This window comes from Pelodiscus sinensis, chromosome 2 (genome assembly GCF_049634645.1).
Source record: "Pelodiscus sinensis isolate JC-2024 chromosome 2, ASM4963464v1, whole genome shotgun sequence".
NCBI lineage: Eukaryota > Metazoa > Chordata > Testudines > Trionychidae > Pelodiscus > Pelodiscus sinensis.
Genome location: NC_134712.1, coordinates 55955694 through 55982261, shown reverse-complemented (window position 1 = coordinate 55982261; position 26568 = coordinate 55955694). Strand labels below are relative to the sequence as shown.

The 26568-nt window shown below is 40.7% G+C and overlaps 1 protein-coding gene across 15 annotated transcripts in view; it reads right to left on the bottom strand.

The window, feature by feature from the left end:
- NCOA2 (nuclear receptor coactivator 2) overlaps positions 1-26568 on the bottom strand; it is a 271603-nt gene that overhangs the window by 16789 nt on the left and 228246 nt on the right. For all 15 annotated transcript variants that reach the window (XM_075920545.1, XM_075920547.1, XM_075920540.1 and 12 more), the window contains 10 exons: positions 24865-25075; positions 19999-20205; positions 17458-17673; positions 16620-16749; positions 12169-12334; positions 9410-9688; positions 7392-7469; positions 5516-5750; positions 2182-2359; positions 1045-1243 (listed from right to left, as the gene is read on the bottom strand). In XM_075920545.1, the coding sequence (XP_075776660.1) occupies positions 1045-1243; positions 2182-2359; positions 5516-5750; positions 7392-7469; positions 9410-9688; positions 12169-12334; positions 16620-16749; positions 17458-17673; positions 19999-20205; positions 24865-25075 (1899 nt within the window). The remainder of the gene's footprint in view (positions 1-1044; positions 1244-2181; positions 2360-5515; positions 5751-7391; positions 7470-9409; positions 9689-12168; positions 12335-16619; positions 16750-17457; positions 17674-19998; positions 20206-24864; positions 25076-26568) is intronic.

The following is a 26568-nucleotide window of genomic DNA, read 5'->3' as shown; positions in this document are numbered from 1 at the left end:
ATTTTGAAAACAAATTCTTAGCAAACAGCTAGCCAGAGTTGACCTAGGCAGTAATGCATCTGTGCCACAGGAGCTTAGGGGATCACTGGGCTCCTGAGAAATGGGGGAAGCAGGGACGAGCAAAATTGCAACCACTTGCTCTGGCTTCATGGCTTGGAAATCAGACTTTAAAAAGATGCTATAAATAACCTCAAAACTCTTGTTCTGCAGATAATAGGGGAGGGAGGTTTAAATGTTTATTTTGAGTATCATCAACCAGAGGGCTGGTGTGCCACTGATGTTACTAAAGAATATTAAAGCTCTGGCTTGCAGAGATTTCACTCAGATGAAAAAAACAAGAGAAGACCTTCCATTCCACCTTTCTCTCACAGTTGTCTCCTTCAAACCTCTACTACCACCTTCCATTCTTTCACTTAGTTTTACTACACTGAAACTTATTAGACAACACAGACGTTTCAAAGTGAAATTTCAGTCCCTAAATACCATATTATTTGATTTTGGTTACTAAATTATCCACCTGCTTTAGCAACATTACATTAAAAACAGTATGAATTTTGTGCTTGTAACAGGTGCCAGATCAACAGTCTTTGAGGCTGAACTCCTATTTATCCACAGAGCAGGTACAATAGAGACAGTGACAACATAATCATTTCCAAAGGTAGTAATATGCCTCACCCTCCCTTGTGAAAAAAAGCTTTGTGGCCTGATATTTGTTCTTGGTGCCATTCCTGAGATGATTAACAAGGAAACCAGTTAAGTGTCACCTGTGCTGAGGAAACCCATCTACTGGGAGCAGAACTAGACCACCAAATTAATTCCACAGAACCTATGGAGCAGCCAAGTGATGCTGACTATTGTGATGCTCTACCTGAATCAGAAATCAAGATGTCAAAGGTGACTTAGTTACCCAGTTCTTTGACCGAAGAGCTAAAACTGAAGGTTTTCTTTTTAACATACCATTTTCAAAATATGACTGTCACCACTAGGTATCTCAACTTCCCAGAAAAACTATAAATCAAGTAAATCCTCCAGCTTAATCCTCACCTGCTCAGGACCCATGGAGGACAACCCTGATGTAGGCACGGAGGTCGCTGAGGTCATGCTGATCTGCCCTGTCATCTGGTTCATGTTGTTCATGCCACTTGTGTTGGTTGCCATGGATACACTGATGTTCATGTTGTTATTGTACATGCTGGTGTTTGCTTGCTGCCCAAAATGTGGAGGGGACTGTTGTGAAAACATGCTACAGCAAAGAATGAAAAAAGCAATGTTAGACTAGTCAGAATGCTGATGCCGCTATCAAATTGTGCTCTCTCCGAATATTTCTCAGACTAATATTTATCCATACAATATACCAAAGACAGCTGTGTTGCAGGCATTAGCATCAGTGGGTTATATTTTCAAACTTGAAGGTCTGATATCTATGCATAAAAATGCATGCCCTTATCCACATGTGGAATTAATGTGTCTGAGTGTACCAATCTGCTGTGCTGCTTGCTATGTATGTCTAAAGCAGCTTGGAACAAGGAATTTTTGGAGGGTGTGTAAAACACCATCCCCTCCAATTCTTATAATCATAGCAGAGGGGAATGAAGTATATTTAGCATCTGGGAGGGTTAGTTTTTATGATAATTTTGCATGGCTATTGTAGGAGGCCATTTGCACACATGAATACCAGATTTGGATGCATGGTTACAGCACGGGGATTCACAAGTGTATGCATGCAACTGCACAGAAATTTTTGCTGACAGACTTCAAGCATAACATTTTGAAAACTTGGCCTGTACAGCATAAAGTCTAGAGCAGACGTCTTTCACATCCATGATCAAGACCTTGGAATAACTGAAGAACCACAAACTGTGGAAGATCCCCTTCTAAGCCTTCTGTAAAATCCAGTGCATGTAGGAAGAGAACTTCTAGTCAAAGTGAAAGTCACACTACATCTTATATGCATTACATCAGCCACTTCTCTGCATAGTTTATAGGCACTGAAGCAGTATAACTAAGGCATCTTCATTAGAAGCAGATTGTTAATACACAGAATAAAACAAATGAGTGAAAGATATCAAGTAAGCAGGGTAAAGACAAAATGTAAATACTTCCTTGTGTGAACACTAACTGGTGTCATACAAAGCAGAATTTAACAATGAAATTATGGCATTTCTATTTTGGTAAATTTACCTGTTTCCACCCATATTCCCTTGTGCCCATCCATTCATTTCTGTAGAGGACTGATAGGCAGGAGTAGCCTGAGACTGCTGTATCATAGGACTCTGAGTATGAGCCATTCTTGGTGACATCAGTGGACTCTGGGGAGCTGTAGCCCCTGTGAAGCCTGGATCAGGTTGCTGACTTATTCCTAAAGAATAAAACATGATTTTTAGTCATTATATTTTGTAAACAAGTACAAACCAAACTCCCGATTTTGTGGCAGTATTTACGTGGACAAAGGATTATTCCTTTGCAGCTTCCCATGGACACCCATTGCAATCCACATGGGTGGACCCTAAGACAGGATCTGAGCTAATATCAGGACATTACCAACAAAATACTACATATATAACCTTTAAAAATATCATTTCACAGCTGTACTTTGGCTAACTGCATTCCCTACTGCAGGTTCATGGGGCTTTATTGCAAAGCAATAAAATTGCAAGGTAAACATTTGGGCTTGGGCTGGAGCCTGGACTCTGACAGCCCGGAAGAGAGTGGGTTTCAGACAGGCCTGCTGATGGTGGGTGGGGGGAAGGCATAGAGGGCAGTTGCCTAGTACCCAGTGATTCAAAGGGGCCTGGAACTCCTGGTCGCTGTTACTGTGGCAGCTGGAGTTTCAGGCCCTTTAAATCACTGTGTTGTACGCTCCGTGCAGCTCTGATGATGGAGAGATGGGGCGGTGCCACAATCCGGGAAGCCCTGAAGGCTACGCCTGCATTTTGTCCTGTTCTGAGAGCTCCAGCCTGAGACTGAATGTGTACAGCCTAAGACCTGTGCGCTGGAGTTAGCTGATCTGAGACTTGGTGCTGAGGGTTTTTTATTGCAGTGCTCATTACATTCTTGTTTCCTTTCTATCAAGGCTTATTTTGGTTTACTTTAAGTCAATCAGTAGCAGATTTAAACTAGACCAAAATAAACCATTCTGAACATGAGAAACGAGAATATTCACACTGGGGTTTCCACTGGCAAAACAAAATATCAATGAAAACTTGAGTTTGGACAAGGCCAATGTACATTACAAAACATGAGAAATGCATCCGTACACCTCACATTAATATTACCAAAGCATTACAAATTAACAGAATGTAACAGAATGTCCTGCTTGCCTTCACAATATAAAACTACTCAGAAGGCTGAATGCAGCATTCACAGCAACATTTGACACTGGAAACAAGTTCACTAAGCATCTCCATTCTTGTAATATTTCCAACAAATAGTCTTTAAAAATAAACTAAAACATTTTGTGATGGAGAGAATAAATGAATCTCCAACAAATACAAAGATACCCATTCAAACAACTGGGTCCTAATTTTCTCCCTCACCAAACACCTTCAAAATTTTTCATCAACATTTTTATGAAAAAAGAAATGTGTTCAAAGTTATCATATGAATCTCTGTCTGGACCAAGCCCGCTGACATGGGTGGGGTAGCAAAGGGGCCAACTGCCATGTGGCCCAGTGATTCTAAAGGGCTTGGAGCTCCCTGCTGCTTTAGAATTGCCACAGGAGTGCTCCAGAGCACGCTCCAGAGCCCTGAGCAGTGCACTCCGACCAGCTTTGAGGGTCAGCGGAGTGTGGGAGGAGCGCTGCATCATCCAAGCAGTGCGGGGGGCTGGCTGACCCAGTCCCAGCCCTTCTGCCTAAGGCCCTACCCTTCTGGGAGCATAGAACTACCACCTTTCCCCCCCCCCCCCCCCATTGCTCAGGGGCCCATTGGTTCCCCTGGTCTGGACTGTAATAAAAATGGACTTCTGGCAACTTGTAAGTGTGGCAATCCATAGCTTAAAAGGCACATAGCAAGTCCTATCCATAGTAGGTTAAAAAGCCCCCCTCCCCAGTGTATTCTTTCCCCCCAAAAAGGAGCAGAAAGTGTCTCATCAGATTATGCTGTTTGCACAAATAGATACTTTAATGCTCAGAGAGCAGTGATAAGGACTCTGGACTGGGAGTCAGCAGACATGGGTCCTACTCCCAGCTTTTGCATTGACATTGTGCATGACATTGGGCACGCACAGAGGAATCATAAAATGGGGATAGTAATGCTTAGTTACCTTTGTAAAGCAATTTGAAATCAATGACCGAAAGGTCTGATAGACCAGTGTTTCTCAACCAGTGATACAAGTACCCTTAGGGGTACTCGAGAGAAGTCTGGGGGAGGAGGGGAGGGAAATACGTCAACACAACTGAAATTTGAAGAAAACTGATTTTTTTTAAAAAGTTTTACAGCGCTTTATTATTTTTGTACTTTTTCCATCCAAAAATGTCATTGCCCGCCTGCTACGATTAAGTTGTTTAAACAAATGTGTTGCAATGGTAGAAACTGTGTATGTGTGTCTGAAAATCGTAGGTACTGAGAGTACTTACCATTTTTTATTTAAAAAAAGGGAGTACTTTATAAAAAAATGTTGAGAAACACTGTGATCGACTATTCAGTAGAAACTGATGTAAAGAATAACAACAGAAGAGGAGATAGGAAATTTAAAAATTCAGCATAAGGTAAAATGAATTTTTGTTAGTTATATCAGCAGAACATGTACATAATACCTATAACTGTGACATGAAAAGAGGAAAGGTCAAGGCTCTGCATTAGTGATACTCTGCAGCTGAGCTGTCCACCCCCAGAACAAAGCTAAAAACTGCTTAGTTAAACACAAGGGCACAATGACATTGGCTGCTGTATGCATAAAGGTTTGGAGAGGAGGGGGAAATCTTTTCTGATATTAAGGTAAACTCAATTAATTAAATGTCAACAGTTAAGCTGTTAATTTGACACTAATACACACACACAAACTATAAGAAGTTACATACCTACTGTTAACTAAGATTAAAATGTGTAAAACAAATCAATATAATGATCATACAAGGAATCATGAACACAGTTTTGCTTCCAAATGATTTTTAAGCAACTTCATTCTGTCCAAGAATACTGACAACAATTATCATATTTTTATTCATCTCCACTGCTGCAGGATATATTGATTTATTTGCTTTGGTCAGAAACCAAAGCCTTTATGTAAATATAATAATATTTATATCTGTGTGTATATACACACACGTCTGACATTCAGCAGAGAAGATCTACCCTCGGAGAAAAGGTGATCCCTGAGCTGAGAAACTGGCAAGCATTTATGGCATTTGGGGACTCAGGGAAGGCCCAAAGTGCCCTCCCGTATTTCCCATCATTCACTCATTAGCTAGATTCACCTAGGAGACATGTGACAGACGAGCTATGTCCCAGGACTGGGGGATACTGGTGAGAAAGAACTGGTGAAAGGTGTTGGGGATTTAGGTCCAGTAAGTACCATAGTTTGGAGGAAATGGAAACTGCTGTGTGTTTGCCTGTGGAATCCGTGGGTTGCTCATAGTTGCCGGTATGCCACCAGAGGCCACCATGCTTGGTGACATATTCAAGCCCTGTCCACGCATCATCAGAGTCCGCTGTTGCACCTGCTGTTGCTGATGCATCTGTCGTTGTCTCAGGTGCTGGCTCAGTATCTCCCTCTGCCTCTGGGCCAGCATCTGTGCATTGATAGGTGCCTATAGAGAGAAGGAGAACTGTAAATCAATACATGACATTAAGTTCAGAGGCATCTCTGTGGGAATGATTGAAAGAATCAAGCTCCTTTCTTCAGTATATGCCTAACTATAAAATTCAATGGCAGGTAAGATTCCTAAGCATTACTTCTGACAGAGGGGTGAAGATTTTCAAAACCGAACAGAGATTAACATAATTTTAGTACTATAAATTTCAGATTACAAATCACTGGAATGAACAGTTCCATTCAAATAACATTCTCCCTATGATGTGAGGAGTCAGGTTAAAATGTAGTTCTGTCAACATTCTTTCTTCACTTCAGGAACCGAGTTACCACAGAGGCTAGTGATGGTAAAGGAGATTAGGAGTGCAAGTTTCACAAGTTGTTTTTGTTTTTTAAATCTGAAAATAAATACTCTAATTTATGGTTGCATTGTTTTGTTTACAATCTCTGCCTTATGATTACAGGCAGTCCCCGACTTACGCGGATCCGACTTATGTCGGATCCACAGTTACGAACGGAGCTCACCCCGGAGGCCACGGACTGCGGGACCTCGCAGTCCTGCCGCCCGTGTACTCCGGGGCTTTCTCTGCATCTCCCTGGTCTGCAGACCAGGAAGACGCGGAGCAAAGCCGCGGAGGGGTTCGGGCAGCGGGGCAGCCCAGGTGCGCCTGGGCTGCCCCGCTGCCCAAGCCCCCCCACGGCTTTGCAAAGCCTGGGGAAGCCGGCAGCGAAGCAGCCCAGGTGCGCCTGGGCTGGCCCACTGCCCGAGCTCTCCCCCTCCCCTCGCGGCTTTGCAAAGCCTCGGGGGAAGCCGGCAGCGGGACAGCCCAGACGCCCCGCGGCTGTCCCGCTGCGGGCATCCTCAGACGCTTTGCTCCCCGTCTCCCTGGTCTGCTGGTCTCCAGCAGACCAGGGAGACTGGGAGCAAAGCCGCGGAGGACCCAGGCGGCGGGACCGCAGTGCGTCTCGGTCTGCCGCCCGCGTCTTCCTGGTCTGCTGGGGTGGTACGCTCCCCCCCCCCAGCAGACTAGCCTTTTCTCCGGACACCTGTGGCAGAGCAGCTGGGGCGCTGCCGGTTGGTCCCGCAGCGCCGCTCTGGGCGCTACTGGACCAACCCAGCAGCACCCCATCTGCTCTGCCCCAGGCGTCCTGATTCAGCCGCTGCTGGTCAGTTTCAGCAGCGGCTGAATCAGGACGCCTGGGGCAGAGCAGATGGGGTGCTGCTGGGTTGGTCCAGTAGCGCCGAGGAGCGGCGCTACTGGAGCAACCCAGCAGCACCCCAGCTGCTCTGCCCCAGGCGTTCCCAAGTCAGCTGCTGCTGAAACTGACCAGCGCTGACTACAGGAAGCCCGAGGCAGAGTTGCTCTGCCCCGGGCTTCCTGGAATCAGCTGCTGATCAGTTTCAGCAGCAGCTGACTTGGGGACACTTGGGGTTCTTAAGTTGATTCTGTATGTAAGTCAGAACTGGCGGTCATACAGATTCAACTTAAGAACAAACCTACAGTCCCTATCTTGTACGTAACCCGGGGACTTCCTGTACTTGTATTTACTATTTATTACTGATGTATTTAAATTGAAGAATCTACAGTTCAGGAGAAACTAAACATTAGGCAAGTATCAACAGTACCAGCTCCCTCACCTGCGTGGGTACTCCTGGTCTCAGAGACAGGTTCATATTGGAGACGTTGCTGATCTGATTTATCAGTGGCTGGCGATTCTAAATAAACAAAATAAAAAGGTAGAAGAAGAAGACGACTAAATAAAGGTACCTATACACAAAAACAAACAAACATTCTGTATATTTTGCAAGTTCTGGTGGATAGCCTCAGCTAATTATCCATTGTTTCAGCTGCCCAATTGCCATTACAGGCAGTCCCCGACTTACGCGGATCCGACTTATGTCGGATCCGCAGTTACGAACGGGGCTTTTCTCGCCCTGGAGGACGTGGGCGGCTGGACCACCCAGACGCTCCGCGGTCCTGCCGCCCACGTCCTCTGGGGTGAGAAAAGCTGCTCCGCGGAGGATGCGGGCGGGACCGCGGCGCGTCTTGGCGGTCTGCAGCCCGCGTCTCCCTAGTCTGCTGGGGGAGCCCCCCCCCCCAGCAGACCAGGGAGACTTGGAGCAAAGCAGACAGCGGGACCGCAGAGTTGCTCTGCCCCGGGCTTTCTGGAATCAGCTGCTGGTCAGTTTCAGCAGTGGCTGACTTGGGGACACCTGGGGTACAGCTGCTGGGGTGCTGCCGGGTTGGTCCCCGCAGCGCTGAGGTGCGGCGCTGCGGGGACCTACCCGGCAGCGCCCCAGCTGCTCTGTCCCAGGCATCCAGATTCCAACTCTGACGCCAGTTCCAACTTACATACAAATTCAACTTAAGAACAAACCTACAGTCCCTATCTTGTACGTAACCCGGGGACTGCCTGTAATGTCAAACAAGCCTTGTGCTTCCAGGAGTACATAATTATACTGTATAATAGCCTTAGAAATTCCAAATGCAATGCCTTTATAACTCCTCTCTCACGTGCTTATAATTAAATTATTAGAATTTTCTCTAAGCTAGAATTAAACTGATGTTTAAGATGGAAATTATCTTAATGTACTGTACAAAACTTTTTTATGTTTATCTAAGACATGAGGGGCAATTATCTTGTTGTACTAAGCAATGGTGGGGCCTCATCTGGAGCACTGTGTCTAGTTCTGGGTGCCATACTTTACGAATATTGTAGAGAAATTTGAGAGAGTTGTAGAGGAAAGCAACAAAAATGATAAAAGCTTTAGAAACCTGACTAATGAGAAAATGTTAAACACTTGGCATGTGTATAAAAAGAAAAGAAGATTGAGGGGTACCTGATAACACTATTCAAATATGTTATGGGCTATTAGAAAAAGGACTGTGATCAGCTAGTCTTCATGTCCTTTGAAGGTAGGACAAGTAGTAATGGGCTAAACCTGAAAGGAGATTTATCTTAGATTTTAGGAAATCTTTCTAAACTATAAGGATAATTAAGCATTGGGTATGCTATCAAGAGAGGCTGAGGAACGCGTCATTTTTAGACTGGTTGGACAAACACATTTTAGGGGTGGTCAAGGTTTACTTGGTCTTGTCTGAATGTAAAGGCTAAACTAGGTGACCACTCAAGGACCCTTCCCCAACATTACAATTCTATTACTATATAATTTTTAAATTCATATCAGTAAACAATATATGGCAAAAGGACCGATGAATTCAGATAGTCACAAACTGGAAACTGACAAAAGAAAGCATTAAGGAATAAGGCGACAAGTCAGAAAACAAGTAACTGCTTAGGGTACTTTGAATAATTGAATAGAAAGACATCATTACAGCACTGCACACAGGGCTAGTGAGATCAGACCTGGCCCCATTTTTGGCACCACATTATTATAGAAAAGACCATGACAAGCCAGTGGAAGTGCAAATGAGAACAACAAGGAAAATGAAGACAATACGTATTATTCCCGTGAAATTCATTATGGCCAATACTCCTATTTCAACTGTGGAATTCAACAGTAATACACCTAATAGCGAATGCACTTTTAAGACTTAGACTATTCAGAGATAGCTAAAGCCAATTTATTTACTTTGTATTAAATTACCATAATATGACGGAACCAGTAGTAGATAACATATAAACATAGAATACCTGCTGTGCTTGGAGTCTATGTTGAAGCTGAAGTCTCAGCTGATTTGGCTGGTTCTGTACTATACCAGTAGGCCTGAGACCAGGCCTAGGTTGCATACGCAGTGTTGCATAACCAGGCCGCTGTCCTATTGGATGGAAATTTGGGTCCTGCATGGGCGTATAACTACTCTGGGCCATTTGAGCCTGAGATGCGTATTGTTGAGTGAAAACTGGTGCCTTTTGTTCTATTAGGATGTTGGATTCCTGACTTGAGAATGGCTCTGGATCTACAGCTTGGCTCTGCAGCAACATACAAACCAAAACATATATAAGAATGTAGCAAAATGTATTTGTGAATAAGATTATTCCAGTCTAAAAAGCCAACTTTCCCACAAAAATATGCCCCTATTAAAGGAACATTTTATAGACAAATTTCCCAGAAAAGACTGGCAAATTGGTTTTTTTTTCCCTCCAAAACTTAACAGTTAATATAACTGTTTCCATGACATGAAACACAAACAAGCAAAAAACCATTCCAATCCCGTCTTTTCAAAGCAAACATTGCAGCATTATGCTAGAGGAGAACTGAAAGTGAAAATGACTAGAAGTTATGACCAGTGAAGACTAGCCTATTTTTATTACTGAAACTAGAAGAAATTCAATGAGTAACAAACACAAATAGAGAAAAACAGATTTAAAAAAATCAGTGTTATTAAGCTATTTGCCATTTGCAATATAAATGCCTCCGTTTTTCAAAGGAGCCAAAGGCAATTAAAAGTCCAGTTCTCATGGGTCTCATTTCAATAAGGAATGAGCACCTAGCTTCCTTAGGATATGTCTTCACAGCAGCTTTTTATCTCAAGTTAACTGACTGCCAGTTAACACAAGGCTGCTGACACATTTCTAAAGGCTATTCTAAATACTCCCCAAACATTTGTTCCAGGTTACAGTCATTTTAAGTTTACCCTGGATGGCTCTGTAGTTTACCTTGGGAATCAATTAACTTGTGGTTAAAGTGAAGATAAAAGATTTTAACCATAAAAGCAAGGACTTAAAGGGAGATGATTCTTTTTACAAAAATTTTAACATCTTAAACTTAATGGTTTCAGTAATAAGAATTTCATAGATCATTTTCATTCAAATACAGTTCTTTTTTACACTTATCCTTTGGTAATGCTCCTGAGGCTACTTATTCTTACATGAGCTCCTTATGAATACAGGATGAAAGTTTCACCTAATGAAACGTTCATTGAAATCTTGTCCCTAATGAAGCACAGTACTCAATATCATATCTGATATCCAGAGGTGTATCTTTCTCATGTTCCATTGAGGATTTTATTGACCCTATTTTACCCTTTGAAGACTCCATGGATAAAGGAGCAGATGCAGAGAAAGACAAAGTTTGTATCTGAAATACAAGGTTATTTCAGAGATACAGTTCCGACAAATGGAAAGAAATGGGCACAGTAGGCTACACAGACGAGCCACAAGCACTAATCCATCTCAGAATGTTAAACATTGATACAGGCAAGCCTTCCTGTTTGAATAATGCAATTTCAATTAAAAATTAAATACAAGACTTATCCAAGTATCAAATAATATTTATTCCTAAATCTTTAATATTATTTCTATTGTTATTACAGTAATTCCTCATTTAACAATATATATATGTATGTTTCAGAAAATGATCATGTTAAGTGAAAACGTGTTATGCGGGGTCAATTTTCCTATTGAAAATAATGGAGAAGGGGAGGTGGGGCGGGGAGAGGGGGAAGGGGGTTGCGTTTCAAGCGGTGGTGTCTGTTGGGACCAGGATATAAGGTTGGGGGAGAAAGGGGACTGGGTTACCGCAGGGAGGGGAGGTGTTTGGCTCTGGGGAAGAGAAGAGGAGGAAAGGGGTATTGGATTGGGAGTATGCCCCTATAACGGGTCTGCCGGGACCCGTACTGCGTCCGGCGAGGGGTGGGTCGCCGGGAAACAGCACGGCGAGCGGCAAACCCTCCACCACTTTGCAGGGAGGCGGGGGAAGCACCACACAGCCGCCGGCAATGGGCTGGCTGGGGAAACCTAGCCGCCTCCCCTGCTTGCAGGCCGGAGGAGAGGGGGCAAGACATCCGGCGAGGGGGAGTCAGCGGGGAATGACGCGGAGAGCAGTGAACTCTCCACCGCTTTGCAAGGAGGCGGGGGAAGCCCCACACAGCTGCTGGCAACGGGTTGGCTGGGGAAACTGTGTTATTCCGGGGACGGTCGTGTAATTCAAAAAACGTTCCCTAAAAAAAAAAAATCTTGCTATCGTGAAAACGTGTTAAGCGGGCATGTGTTAAATGAGGAATTACTGTATTTTAATCAGCATTGTGCAATATTTTTGTATTTGATGAGAACTAACTGATAGTTAATGAAATCAGTGGTAGGAAAGGAATACAAATAACAGATTAAGGACCCATTACAGCATGACATATAGGAACAATTCTAACATTAAACCTATATTCTTTTAGGAAGTTATACTGAGATCAGGTATTGCAGGTGGAATATAGAGTTTTAATTCAGGTCTTGCACTTAAAAAAAAAAGAAGGCAATAACATACATTAAATTGGTTTTACAATGTAAATATATTGGCAATTTTTTATAGCTACACTTAATTCTTTGTACTGACTAGAATATAATATTTTGTTGTTTTCCAAACTGAGAGAGTCTCTCACACATAATCTTTACCTCTCTTACTTCTCAAGGGATTGCAGCCTTTTAATGTGTACTTTAGAATTTGGTAGTATCAAGTGTACCTGGCTAACCAGTTCTGGTATACCAAGAGCTCTGTCAATTTCTTCTAAACCATCAAAATTCCTTAGTGCCAAGTAAAGCTGATCCAGGAGAGTTCCCTCATCACTTGGTGACTCTGATGAAGGATGCTGGCACAGCAAGTCATCTGGTGAGCTGCCAAACTGTTGCCTGTGAAGACATTAATATAACCTTGGTAAAAAGAAGTTGGAAGATGAGTACTCACTTCCTGTGGATAAATGATTATTTCTCACAAATTGAGCTAATGAGTCTTATACTACAGGTAGCAATTATTTCCATAGCTGACAAATTTTGTTTGCTAACTTCTTCTCACTTCTTTAATTCCAAACAAAAAACCTCAAAAAGAAAAGAAAAACAAAACAAACCCCCATACCCCCACTTATACATCTCCCCCTTAATTTACCAAGAGTTACATGTGTGCATCAGAGGGAAACACAAATACTGCCAGAGTTATTTCTTAGAATTAACTGCAGAGAATGGGATTAACAATGAACATGGAAGTCAAGGTAGAATATACTTTTTGAAGACAGATGCAAATCACTTAGCTAAATTAACAGAAAAGGAATTAAATGCTGTTACTAGTAACACCAAATTACATACACTAAATTAAAGGTACTACCATGAGCAGGAATAAGAGCATAATCCTATAGAAAGCTTCCTTAACACTTACTCTTATTTATTACCCTTGCCTATCAGACTATATAGTCAAAGGATAAAAAATTCATCCCAACTCACCATACCAAACTCAGATTGTTCTCTTTGTTGGCACAGAACTGGACTAAGGAAGACTTCCTCTACTCTATGTCACAGAGGGGCAATAGCACCGCTTAGGTAAGATGGGAGGTAACAACTCCACCCTGCCGTGGATCCATCAACACCCACTGCTGTACAGGCTAAAAATTTGCAGGGTGTATGTCGTGATTCGGCAAAGCACGTAAACATATTTCTAACTTTAAACATAAAGCAGGGTTTCTCACCCTTTTTTATAAAGTACCATTTTAAAAAAAATTATAAGTACTCCCAGTACCTACAGTTTTCACACACACAATTTTTTTTCTACCATTGCAACACATTTGTTTAAACAACTTAATCATAGGCAATGAATAGATCGGGCAATGAAAATTTTGTGTGTAAAAAGTACAAAAATAATAAAGCGCTGTAAAACTTAACACAAAAATTCAGTTGTCTCCAAATTTCAGACTTCGAGTGCCCCTGAGCGTTCTCGTACAACAGTGTTTCTCAACTAGTGGTAAAGTGTGTTTTTCCCCCTCCCTCAGATGTTTGCAAATGGGAGCAACATGAGGGCAGGACTTTCTGGGGACAGGTTTTAGGTTATTTCTCTGGCCAGAGCTAATGGCATTGGTGCACTTCAGTTATTTTGAAGAGCTATTTCTGATGCAAGTACTTGTAAGGCATGCCAAAGATGCCTTGAGCATACGGAGATTAGCATCAGGAGAAGTACTGAAAAGTAGAAAAAGCATCATGGAAGACTGGAACTAAAGCCATGTAAAAGCTATAAATAATCTTTTATAGCCAATATTCAGCAAGAAAACAAAATGTTTAGGGTGTACACGTCAGACTCAGAAATAGTCACATATGTTCTTTTTTCTGCTTTCAAATCATTCCTCAATATTCACTTCTTTCAATTTATTTCCATACTGTGCTCCTCCCCCATCCTGCCCTACTTCACTCTCAATTTGAAAATGTCTCTCTTGTACCTATCCTGTCCTTTTACTTACATCTGCATGTTCTCTGTTTGTCTAATTTAAACTGTAAACCTTTCGGGGACAGAGAATGTGACTTTTAAAAATCTCTGTGAAGCCCCATGCACAATTATGGCACCAAGTGAAATGTGTAATACCAAATACATGAAAACATCTGAGTTTAATATGTACTGATCAGACTGTAATTGTGTGTCTGGTACTGTTGAAAACAGACTGAGATAGTCTAACTCTTTCTGTCTTGTTTCATTTTTCCTCTACCGCTCTTTACTCTTAATCAGTATTCTAGACTGATTAAAATAAAACACATTAAAACAACCTCCCCAGAAGTTGAAGGGTGATCTACCTTGGAATAGTAGTACTCACATTAGAGCAACAGACAGTAATACTGTAGCTGCATTAATAGTAAGCCACAGAGGCATGTAGTCTAGACATAGCCTAAGTATACTGCATCCACTGGATCCCTCTTGTCCACATGTTTGTTGACCCCCTCAAAGAACTGTAGCACATCAGCAAGACATGATTTCCCTTTAGAGAAACCATGTTGACTTCCCCCAACAAATTATATTCATCCATGTGTCTGACAATTTTATTCTTTACTATAGTTTCAACTAATCTGCTCGGTACTGACATCAGACTTACTGGGTCTATAATTGCTAGGATCACCTCTAGAGCCCTTTTTAAATATTGGCGTGATGTTAGCAATCTTCCAGTGGAATCTTTAGTTTCACAATTTCCCAATGAGTTTTCAGAACTCTTGGGTGAATGACATCTGGTCCCGGTGACTTGTTACTGCTAAGTTTATCAATTTGTTCCAAAACCTCCTCTAATGACACCTCCATCCAGGACAATTCCTCAGATTTGTCACCTAAAAAGAATGGCTCAGGTTTGGGAATCTCCCCAATATCCTCAGCTGTGAAGACCGAAGCAAAGAATTCATTTAGCTTCTCCGCTATGACTATCATCTTTGAGGGCTCCTTTAGAATCTCGATTGTCCAAGGGCCCTACTGGTTGTTTATCTGGCTTCCTGCTTCTGATGTACTTAAAAAACATTTTGCTATTACTTTTTGAGTTTTTGGCTAGCTGTTCTTCAAGCTCCTTTCTGTCTTTTCTTACTATATTTTTACACTTAATTTGACAAAGTTTATGGTCCTTTCTATTTTCCTCACTAGGATTTGACTTCCACTTTTATAAGATATCTTTTTAATCTGTGTCTGTTTCTTCTACCTGGTTGTTAAGCCACGGTGTCACTTTTTGGGTTCCTTCACTGTGTTTTTTAATTTGGGGTATACATTTAAGTTGGGCCTTTATTCTGGTGTCTTTGAAAAGTTTCCATGCAGAGATTTTACTTCTGTCACTGTACCTTTTAATTTCTGTTTAACTAACTTCCTCATTTTTGTGTAGTTTCCCTTTCTGAAATTAAATGTCACAGTGTTGGGCTACTGAGGTGTTTTTTCCACCAAAGGGATGTTAAAGTTTATTACATTATGGTCACTATTTCCAAGTGGTCCAGTTATATTTGGTTCTTGAACCAGATCCTGCGCTCTACTTAGGATTAAATAAAAAATAGCCTCTCTCCTTGTGGGTTCAAGAACCAGCTGCTCCAAGAAGTAGTCATTTAACATATCAAGAAATTTTCTTTCTCCATCCTGTCCTGAGGTGATGTATACCCAGTCAATATGGGGATAGTTGAAATTCCCCCCCTACTATTGAGTTTTTTAATTTGATAGCCTCTCTAATCTCCTTTAGCATTCCACAGTTACTATCACTGTCCTGATCAGGTGGTCAATAATATATTCCTCCTGATATATTCTTATTATTGGAGCATGGAATTAGTATCCATAGAGATTCTATGGAACATTTTGGCTCTTAAGATTTTTACTTCATTTGATTCTACATTTTCTTTCATGTATAGTGCCACTCTTCCACCAGCACAACCTGTTCTGTCCTTCTGATATATTATGTACCCTGGTATGACTGTGTCCCATTGATTGTCCTCATTCTATCAAGTTTCCATGATGCCTATTATATCAATAACCTCCTTTAAACTAGGCACTCTAGTCCACCCATTTTACTATTTAGACTTCTAGCATTTGCGTATAAGCACTTTCATAATTTGTCACTATTTATCTGTCTGCCATTTCCTGATGTGTTAGACACTTTATTTGATAGTGTCTGATCTAATCCGACCCATACTTCCATCCTTTCCTCCTGACTAGAACTTAGAGCATCTCTATTAATAGAAAATACATGCATCTGACGAAGTGGGTCTTTGCCCACGAAAGCTTATGCTCCTACACTTCAGTTAGTCTATAAGGTGCCACAGGACTCCTCGTCGCTTTTGCAGATTCAGACTAACACGGCTACCCCTCTGATATCTATTAATAGAACCTCCCCAATAGATATCTCTGTCTGATCCACGTGCTCCTCCGCATCTGTCGGCTTTCCCCCAGTCCTTAGTTTAAAAACTGCTCTTCAACCATCAATTCTTTCGGTGTACACATGGCCTAACCAGCAGGAGGAGTAATTAGAGGTAATGTTGAGTCATGAATGCATATTGTAGGTATATATATGTGCAAAAAGGATACATTGAAATGCTGTTCCCTGAAAGCATACCTTAAAAAAAAGAGTTTGCTCCTATGAAGCTCATAAAAATGTGGATTTACAAGGTTTTCCTATAGAATACGACTTTTTGATTTGCCAGTATGACTGACCTGTTCTGATTACTGAAAGGTGACTGATCTATAGGCAAAATGCTATCTGGCCATGGTGCAGTCTGATTTGGAGGAGCTTGCTGTTGGCTGTATTGAGGTCCCCCCATATTCATGTCCAGTTCAGATGGCCCTAAACAAGAAAAAACAATCAGAACAACATATGTGACAGTGAAGTGCCACTACCTTACTGTTGGTCCTTTGATATAAGTTTTATTTGCTTTGAGTGAACAAAAAATTGTTTGTAAATATTAATTTAAACATGATTCCAATTTAAGAATTCCTTTCTTCACACTGCACTTTAACAATTCTAAAGCATTGTGAAATGACTGGTCAATAAATCTTCCACTTTTTTTTAAAAGAATACATTAAAAGAACTCTGGAAATACAAATCTATGAGTATGGTACTACATTTAATGTGACATAACAAATGCGAATATGAACAAAGACTAGTGCAAAGGGTATGAGCATTCTACATACAATCTGTATCCAAAGGCACTTGCTTTTGTACTGACATGGAAAGTGTTAAAATACATACTTCCTTTTAGAACCTTATTTCTTCATGAACTAGATAAGCTTCCTACCCTATTGTTTTGGACACACACCTCTGAGTGGTTAAAGAACAAGTCAAATTATCCACATAGTGACAAACATTAAATTCCTTATACAGGCTCTTTCCCTGTTGAATGGGATATTTCCACGGTGCACTGCAGGGAGCATCTAAACTTGCTCAGCACAGTTTTAATCATGTATATACTTGACACTAGAGGTTACCTTCTTCCACCTAATCATATAATGCAGGAACTGCAAAATAACATACTACAATAAGTCACTGGCTTACCCATATTCATGACCTGAGACTGAAGCATCTGTCGTGGGCCTGGCTGGGTGCTGGGTCTCATAGGAATGCTGGCTGTTGGGTTACGTATCATGCCTCCTTGAATTGGCCTGTTCATAGCACTGCTTGTGGGAGCACAGGTTACCCTCACAGCAGGACCTTGGGCACCCCACTCTCCAGATGGCATAGTGGGCCGAGGGGTATTACCACCAACCATTCCTGTATAAAATCCAAATACAGTGAGACCCAGATGCAAGCCTTGAAAACATCTCCAAAAATTCCTGTTGGTCGACTAGCTTAATTTTCCAGAAAAAAAATGTACTAGTCTGTCAGGTTTTATTCAAAGCAACTGCCTGTGCAGACATGTAACTCTGCAGGGTTGTGCATTTTGCCATTCAGTTGGAGGACTGGGGACTACTACAGGCTTTACATGAAGGTGACCCTTTTATCATTTCTGAAAAGCTGTTAAGCATAAGTGTTCCCTTATGTACTCCACAACAGGTGCTGAGGGTGTGTGGATAACCCTGACTTCCTTCCTCAGGAAATGAATCATGTTTGCTGGCATACATGTCAGCAATTTACTTTTCAAAACTTGTGTGAGAATGTGAAGTTCTGGGCAACAAGTTATTAATACACATTTATAAATAACAAAAATGTAAATATTAATTCTTATTTAACAGATATTTGAAAATTCTTGTCACATTCACAACCAGAAGCCTAACTAACTTATCAGATTTACCCGGACAAACTTGACCCAATAAGTGGTGCAGAGAAATTACTCACAGGAACTTTCCGATACTTGGTGTAGTTCATTACGGTTATATTAGGGGAAGTCCTCATACATCTACTGTAAACCACTAATATAATTTATTTACACTTTAAATTTATAGGCTTAGAATACTGTACTACTGTGGTAATAAAATTGAGATAAGTAATTAAAAAGAGACGCTTCATCCGAAAGTTTTTCAGTAACTTTTTCCCCTGAAACGTTTGTAACGTTTAAATGCAACTTAAAGAAGTCAGATTATAGATATGGCACAATCAATAATAAAGTTTAAAAACGGTAAATTCATTATACATTTCTAATGCTTCAAACAAGATTCGTTTTATCGTATTCAAAAATTTAAAAAGTAATAAACCCAGTTTCTTTTACTTAAAGTGAATCTTAATGGCCACGAAAGTAGATAAACTGATAGTACCAGAGACAGAAAATCTGTTTTTAATCATGGAATATGCTTAGTCTAGAGCCCAATAACACCATTATGCCTGAAATTCTATTTTGGAGATGCTATTTCTAGGATGATTTAATTATTGTGGTGATTTAATTATTGGCCAAAAAGGGTGCTCATTTACATTAGATACACCAAACTATTTACAAATGGACAGAGGCCGCCAACTTATTTCACACAGACCACTAAAAAGCCAATTGGATTCTTCTTTGTTCAGTTTCTACCAACTTTGAAGACTTCTGAACTTGGAAAGCTGACATGAAAAGTTCTTATTCTATAACAAATACAATGAGCTCCTAAGAATCTCCACCCATGCCCTTAATTTTCATGGTAAGAGAAAAGCATGCATTTTTGTGCACTATGTAGCCAACAAATATTCTGAAGTAGTCCAGGGAAAAGCTGATGTGCCGCTATGGTTTGCCGTTTTATTGTAACTGGACAAATTCTATAGATATTTGAGGTTTGCTGTTAAGGTTGGAGATTGGGATGTTAACGTGTACCCAAGTACACAGTTAACCGATGAGCCTGTGCTCATCGGTTAACCCTCTAGGTTATATGCAGCTCCCCTGCCCCCCATACTACTGCCTCTGTATCAGAGGCAACGGAGGTGAGGGGTGAGGCAGGAGCCGGTGCAAGCACTGGCTCCCATGGAGCTGCCTGCCTCTGATACAGAGGCAGCAGTGTGGGGGAAGGAGAGCAAAGGGGAGCTAGTACACGTGGTGAACTGGTCCCACCAAGCTGACTGCCCCTCCCCTCACTGCTGCCTTTGTTACAAAAGCAGCATTAGGAAGGGGGGGCAGGCAGGCAGGCAGGATCTGGTACATGCGGTACACACATGCCAGCTCCTGCAGAACTGCCTGCCCCCACCCACATCGCTGCCTCACACAGAGGCAGTAGAATGGAGAAGGGGGGCAGGTGGGAGCCGGTGCTCACCCTGCAAGCACTGGCTCCTGCCCCCCCCCCCCCCCCCGCGTGTAAACATGAAAATTTCAGAGGTTACACATTTACAAAAATAAATATGATTTCAACATCCCTGGCTGGTGATAGATTAGGTCTGATGACACAGGATGCATCTATAACTATCACTACTTGCATTTTATTACATCAGGGATGGGGAACCTGCAGGCCGAACCACAGTTTCCCACAGCTCTCATTGGTCGGGAATGTTGAACCACATTAACTGGGAGCTGCAGGAATCTGTGCCTGAAGACACACAGTAAACAAACCATCATGCAGTCCGCCAACAGCTAATCTACACATAAATAACTTATTCAATTAATTGGCCGTAACAAAAAAATTGTATTTGAATCCTTACCTGCACCATTGTTCCCTAAAGTTCCTTGATTTCCTATCATCCCTTGATTGCCCATCATTCCTGGCTGAGGTATCACTGAATATGGACTATTGTTTCTTATAGGTGGGAAAGGTCCTGAACTTGATGGGTTTTGTAATGTGATGTCGAGTGGTAAATTCTGGTTTGGTAATAACCTGCCCAGTTGCCCTGCCCGTGGGTTATTAAAAGCTAGATCAGAGAGAGGAAAAGTGAAAAAAAAAGTTACTAAAATAGAAATGTAACTTATAAAAATACATTCTTCCAACAGAGGGGTTGAGATACATAGTGTTGAATACATATATGACTACGTAGCTATACTGGATATGTCTTATCCAGGCAGCATTACAAAAAAAAAAAAAAAATGAGGAATGACAGTGATTTGTTTTTTAAATAGTAAATGGCATAAAGTTAAAATAATGTACTGAAGTACAACTATAGCATACATGTGCTACCAAGTGATGTGTGCTTCACTGCTGAATAACCATATCCCTAAAGGGACTGTGACTGAAAACTGGGTTGCAGATGTCAGGCAAAGTTATTATGAAATTCATAGATTGATAGGCTTCACAACTTTCCCTATAGACACAATATCCCTGAAGGTATCAAAATTAAGAATTAGACTGTCTGTAAGCCGTCATTTGTGGATATGGTTACTATTCGTCCTTACATAGATGCTTCAAAAATTTTGACATGAGTTAACACCTCTACATTCAAGCTTCAGAAGCCATTATTTCAGGCTGAAAACTTACCCCCAGCAACAACAAAGCTGCCAGCAAAATAGTTTTCCTTAAGATCACTTCTATCTACTTTAACAAGTATATCTGAATTTCAAGACATTCCAACATATCCTATTTCTTAAAGAAACTTACTTGCCCATTACCCCATCTTCTTGTGAAGCCATCAAAATAAAGAAGTTGTTTTGTGGAAGATTTATTGCCATCCACAATCAGAAACTATTCCTATGGCAGTTGCTGTAGATGTTTATATTAAAAAAAAATAATTATAGGAAATTCATTGAACATTTTCAACAGTATATGAGAGATGCCTCTTTCTTGTTACCTGCATCTCTCATATACTGTTGAACTTCTTTATTTTCATGGCTCCACAATATAAGACTATTTCAGACTATAATGTAGTCGCTCATGAATCTGAGAATTCAGATGAAGCATTATTTATTTTTTAAAAATCAGAAACATCTTACTATCTGTACCAAAGGTGTCTAACTTGTATTTCCTTTTTGTGGTGTCATATGACAGGAAGCACCTGCGTGAATTATTTTCTTTTTTTTTTAATACATTCTTTGCAGTAAACTGTTTTGTATAAACCTAAGGCAAATCAAAACTTTTCAAACAGTATTTCACTCCTGACCATCAGATCCTGAAAAACCATGCTTAACATCAATACAAGCAAACAACAGATCAAACAAAGAGACACCAATGGACCCATACTGATTTAAGACCACAAAGTCTAACTCAGAACTGAGCCAAAACCTGATTTCAGGAGCAACCCTGGACATGTGCATTTGAGCAAGCAAAGGCTTGAAATAATACAGACATGAATAAAGTTGTTATGATTACAGCCTTATAAGTAGCCAATGATCATAAGAAGGAAATGCTGGCAGCCCAGAAGGGGATCATAGCTGAGGGAACATGATCACATTCAGACATTAGGTCCTAGTATTAGCCAGCGACATGGAAAAGCTCCGGTGGAATTTTCTTCCCCCCAAAAATTTCAGGGATCAGGCAAATTCTAGTGGGCACAGTCCATTTAAATAAAATAAGTATCAATATTTTCTTAAGTATTGCAATAAAAAGCCTCAATAAAATATTACAGAAATTTTCCAGAGTCTGAAAATAACTAAATGTTTTTATTAAAATAAAAACTGCTTTGGAACTGGATATGAGTTAAACCCTAATTCTGTATTAGCTTTGTAGGTGTTAATGGCATGTCAACAAATGGGAATCCACTTACTGTTTCAACTTTCAGTGCACATGTAAGAAAACTTAAATTGCAAAATTAGGCCGATGATTCCATGGGACACTGATGTAAGAGCATACTGGGGAGGAAACTATATTTTATGGTATTATGAAATTATAAAAACAGAGCTGCCTTTTTTACTAAACTATTGTCAAATCTCAGTATGACTTCCAGGCTCACAACTGCTTTGCTGTTGTGCTTCTCGGAGCTCTAGAAACAAACTTAAAAGGAACAGGTATGTTTCCATGGCTCCTTTGTGCAATTTATACACAATTTTATTTCCATTACAAAATAGAATCAAATAATAATTGCATCTAATCTAATATTCTTATAAATGAAACTATTCTTGTACTACATAAAGTTTGAGCATGTCACGTCAAATACATGATTTGGCCCAAATAAAAACTGAACAAAGTAAGGTGTCAAAAGCAGACATTGAGGAGCTAATGTCCTAGTGAAAGGACAGATTAGTGGTCTCGGATTTTGGGTCCTCACCATGAGATATCCTAACAACTGAAAATTTAAATCTTGGCTAGAAGAACCTTTTGGAAACAAGCCACAGCACCTCTCTTAAAAAAAGAGATTAGATAAGAGCAAGTAACGTCAACCAAAACAGACAGATAACTCAGGAAAGCCACTAGGTGTCTGATCTGTCACACCAGGAGGGGACAGTCACACAAGGTTTCTCAAAGAATGATATTAAGATTCTCAAATACTTCTCTTTGAATTATGTACTGCCTAGACCCAGGTCTACACTAAAAGGGAACATAGAATCCAGCTACGTTCATTAATTATGTTAATTAACTACATAGTTGGAGTCCATGTACCACTGTGGAAAGTTGACGGGAGCAAACACTCCCATTGGCTTCCCCCACTCCTCACAGAAGCAGAAGTACCGGTTGGTGTCCGATGGGGTGCCCTCTGAGTTCGATTTAGTGAGTCTTAAGTAGACTGGCTAAATCTAACTCCAAAAGATCTATTACAGCATCATCCACCTTCCATTTAGTGAAGACATGGCTTAAGACACACTTCCTCCACTCACCAAAAAGAGTATATTAAACATACGCAGTTTAAACCACATCTACACGATGACATAAACTGACCCAGGGCAAAGCATTCACAAGTACAAACAAAATGTTGGTCTTATTTAGCTCATGAAAAACAAAATACGGAACATGTAAACTAAGCAATAAATTTGATTTGACTTCTTTAGAGTTTGTCACATAATATATACACAATTTAAATTTTAGAGTCAGTAGTATTAAATATATATCCAGCTTTAAAAAATAATGTAAATAAAGTTTTGAAAGGTTAAAATTGTGAATTTATCTTACAGTGGATACCATTGGTCTTGAACAAATATGCATTTAGAAAGTACACAAAAATCCATAAAATAGTTCAATTTTATTAAACAAATGGGTATTTTAATAATATGTCCAAAAATTATACAGCTAAGAGGTATTTAGAGCATGCCCAGTCTATAAGGATAAATATTTAAGCAGCAATTCAAAAAGCAAAAGAAAACAAAAACCAACTTTACCTCAACTTTTATTTTCGATAACACACTGACCTTACTTGCAGTAATTAATTTTTCACAAACAGATAAACATTTCACTCACAACCTGTAATTTCCCTTATAACTGGTTCAAATTCAGTTTAGATATACTCTTGGCCATAAATTCTGCTGCCACTTTTGTGATTTTAGAAGCACATTTTCCTATTTATTTCCAATAAAAGCTTTTTTCCTCCCTGTTTATTGTGAGAAATAGTAAAAACAACTATACTGAATTGTACAAAGTTAACTGTCTGGAAAAATATATTGTTGTTGTTGATTACTTCTAACAATAGCAAGCCAAATATTTTCAGACAGAAATGTGAATTTTATTTTAAATTGAGTGTCTCCTAACCCTTCAAAAAGACACTGACTTCTAGCACAATACATTTTGGTTCCAACTGATGACAGCAGATGGTGCTGTTGGGTCACAGCAGATCTGAGATAGCTCAACTGTCTACTTCACAGCCTCCCAGCTCCTAGGGCAGTGGTCACCAACCAGTAGATTGGGATCTACTGGTAGATCTTGGAGCCTCTGAGAGGTGATCCTGACTGGTTTGGCCAAGAGTCTATCAAGTGCAGCACTTCAGCTGCCTCCACCCCTACTGCTGCGCATCTCCTGCCCTTTGCTTTGGAGCTGCCTCCTCCCACCCCTGGGAGCCTCCTGCTTGCTGTGCAGGGGAGGGAGAAGAGGGGCGCTGATGTCAAGGTGCTCCCCTCCCACCCTGTATCCTATCCCCACAGAACAGAGGGGAAACAACAGAGCTTGGGATGGAGAGAGTCTGCTGGCTGCTTTGGGGAGTGGTGCAGGGCCAGGGCAGGGGTGAGCCCTAGGAGCCACCTGAGGTAAGCAGTGCCCAGCTGCAGCCTACATCCTGAAATCCTACCACAGTCATGAACACCCTCCTGCACTCCAAGCATCTGCCCTAGTGCCGGGCATCCCTGCATCCAAACACCCTCCTCGAGCCTGCACCTAGAACCCTCTAGTACCCCAACTGCCTGCCCCAAACTCAGCTCAGAACCCCACTCGCACTCCAAATCCCTTAGCCCAAGACCAGAGTCTGCACTCCAACCTGGTGAAAGTAAGGGAAGATGGGGAGGAAGGAAGGACGGAGTGAGCAGGGGTGAAGCCTTGGAAAAGGGGCACAATGGAGGCGGGGCCAGAGTATTTGGGTTTCAGGTAGATCTTGGGTTGCACTTAAATTCAAAAAGTGATCTCATGCTTAAAAAGGTTGGAGACCACTGCCCTAGGGCATCATTACAAAACCTAAATCTGACAACTTCACATATTTGTATGACCAATTATAACACAAACTTACTGCTCTGTGAAATCCTCATTGCTGGTTTCTGGGTTCCAACAGACGCGCCAGGGCTGTTTTCACCTGTGAGCTGCATGAGGTCATTGATGATGGCTTGCTTGTCAACTGATCCAGCTGAAGCACCAGGCCGGGTATCCGGGAAAAGCTGCGGTAACTGACTATTCTGTAGGTCATCCAGAATCTCCTCCAAGTTATCCAGCTCGCTTCCCGGCTGCAATGAAAATATAGCACAGTTTGTTCTCTGTATGAAGAGTAGATAGGGTCCACTCACAGCTCTTAAGAGGCGGTGGAGCATTAAGAAAAGAGTGAATATCTGTAGTGTCTGACAGGCATTAGGTATTAGGTTTGCTGTTATACTTTGTAGGACGAAGACCTTTATGTAACTCTTTGAAGCAGGGATGCAAACTCCGAAGCCATGTATTAAGGGGTAGGGGTTTTAAAAATGTAATGAGCCTACTCTGATTTTTTAAGTTGGTGAAACAGTATGAAACCAGGAAAACTGCCTATTCTACAGGCTCTGTTGCTTTCGCACAATGTGACGATCCCAAACACTCATTTTAAATACAAATAATCAACCACTTGTTTTATTTGCCCTTGTATTTTCAATGTTGTCATTTGTTTGTTTGCAGTTTTTTGCTCTCTGTGTTGCTTTATTATTTATTTTTACTGTTTTCTGTGTGTGAAGTATTTAGTTAATATCACTTAGAAATTGCATAACCCTGAGTGAATGCCTTTTACAGTCCTTTCAGTATGAGAAAATATTGTATGAATATTTTCAATGAGGGCATGATATTTCTAGTTGACTCTCAGATTTGTTTAGCATCTTAAAGCTGAGTGATGTGTGCAGATGACATGCATGGTTTTATGAACTACAAAAGTCCATAGCATGGTAGTATTTTGGTAGATGCTTCATTTTTTGAGAGAAGGTTTCCCTGAAGATTTAGTACTCTATGTATGATAGGAGAAGTAGGTTATTAAATTGGACCTCTGGTGCATATTTTTATGCTTTCACTTAGTGGCCATGCCTTTTTTTTAATATATAACTGTGTTGAGTATACCACATTTTGGTGTAATTACTGACTTGAGTTGTTAGAAAGGAAGATAAAAAATACATGTGCAAAGGCAGTGTTAATTATTTGTATTTGATTTCATATTAAATATTTTAAGCAGTGCCCTTGTTACTTATTCCTTGTTTTAATATTCTTCCTATAGATCTATATACTTTTAAAAATATATATTTTTAGTTTTTTTGTTTGTACTGGTGGTGCATATTGGCACATTATATCGATATTGGTGTACATACCAAAATTCCATCAGCCCATGAATGGAAAAAATTAGAGGGAACACTAGTTGCAGTCAAGAATTAGAAAAATGGTAAGGAAGAGGATTGGGACTTGTAAGCTCTGGCCTCACTTCCTGGCCCTGCCACAGACTTCCTGTGTGATCTCTTCTGGTGTCTTGTGATGATCAAATTGTCAATGTTTCTGAGTTTTCCTAATACTAATACAACACCTACATAAAAATAGACAAACCATTTTAAATGCAAAGCACACTATGCATCTAGAAAAAAAATCTATTGTTACTGAAGGACACTAAGGCTACGGCTACACTGTAGCCTTCTTCCAGAAAAGCTTATGCAAATGAAGCACAGTGTGGAATATCACTGTATGTCATTTGAATAATTAATTAGCAGCCACTTTTGTG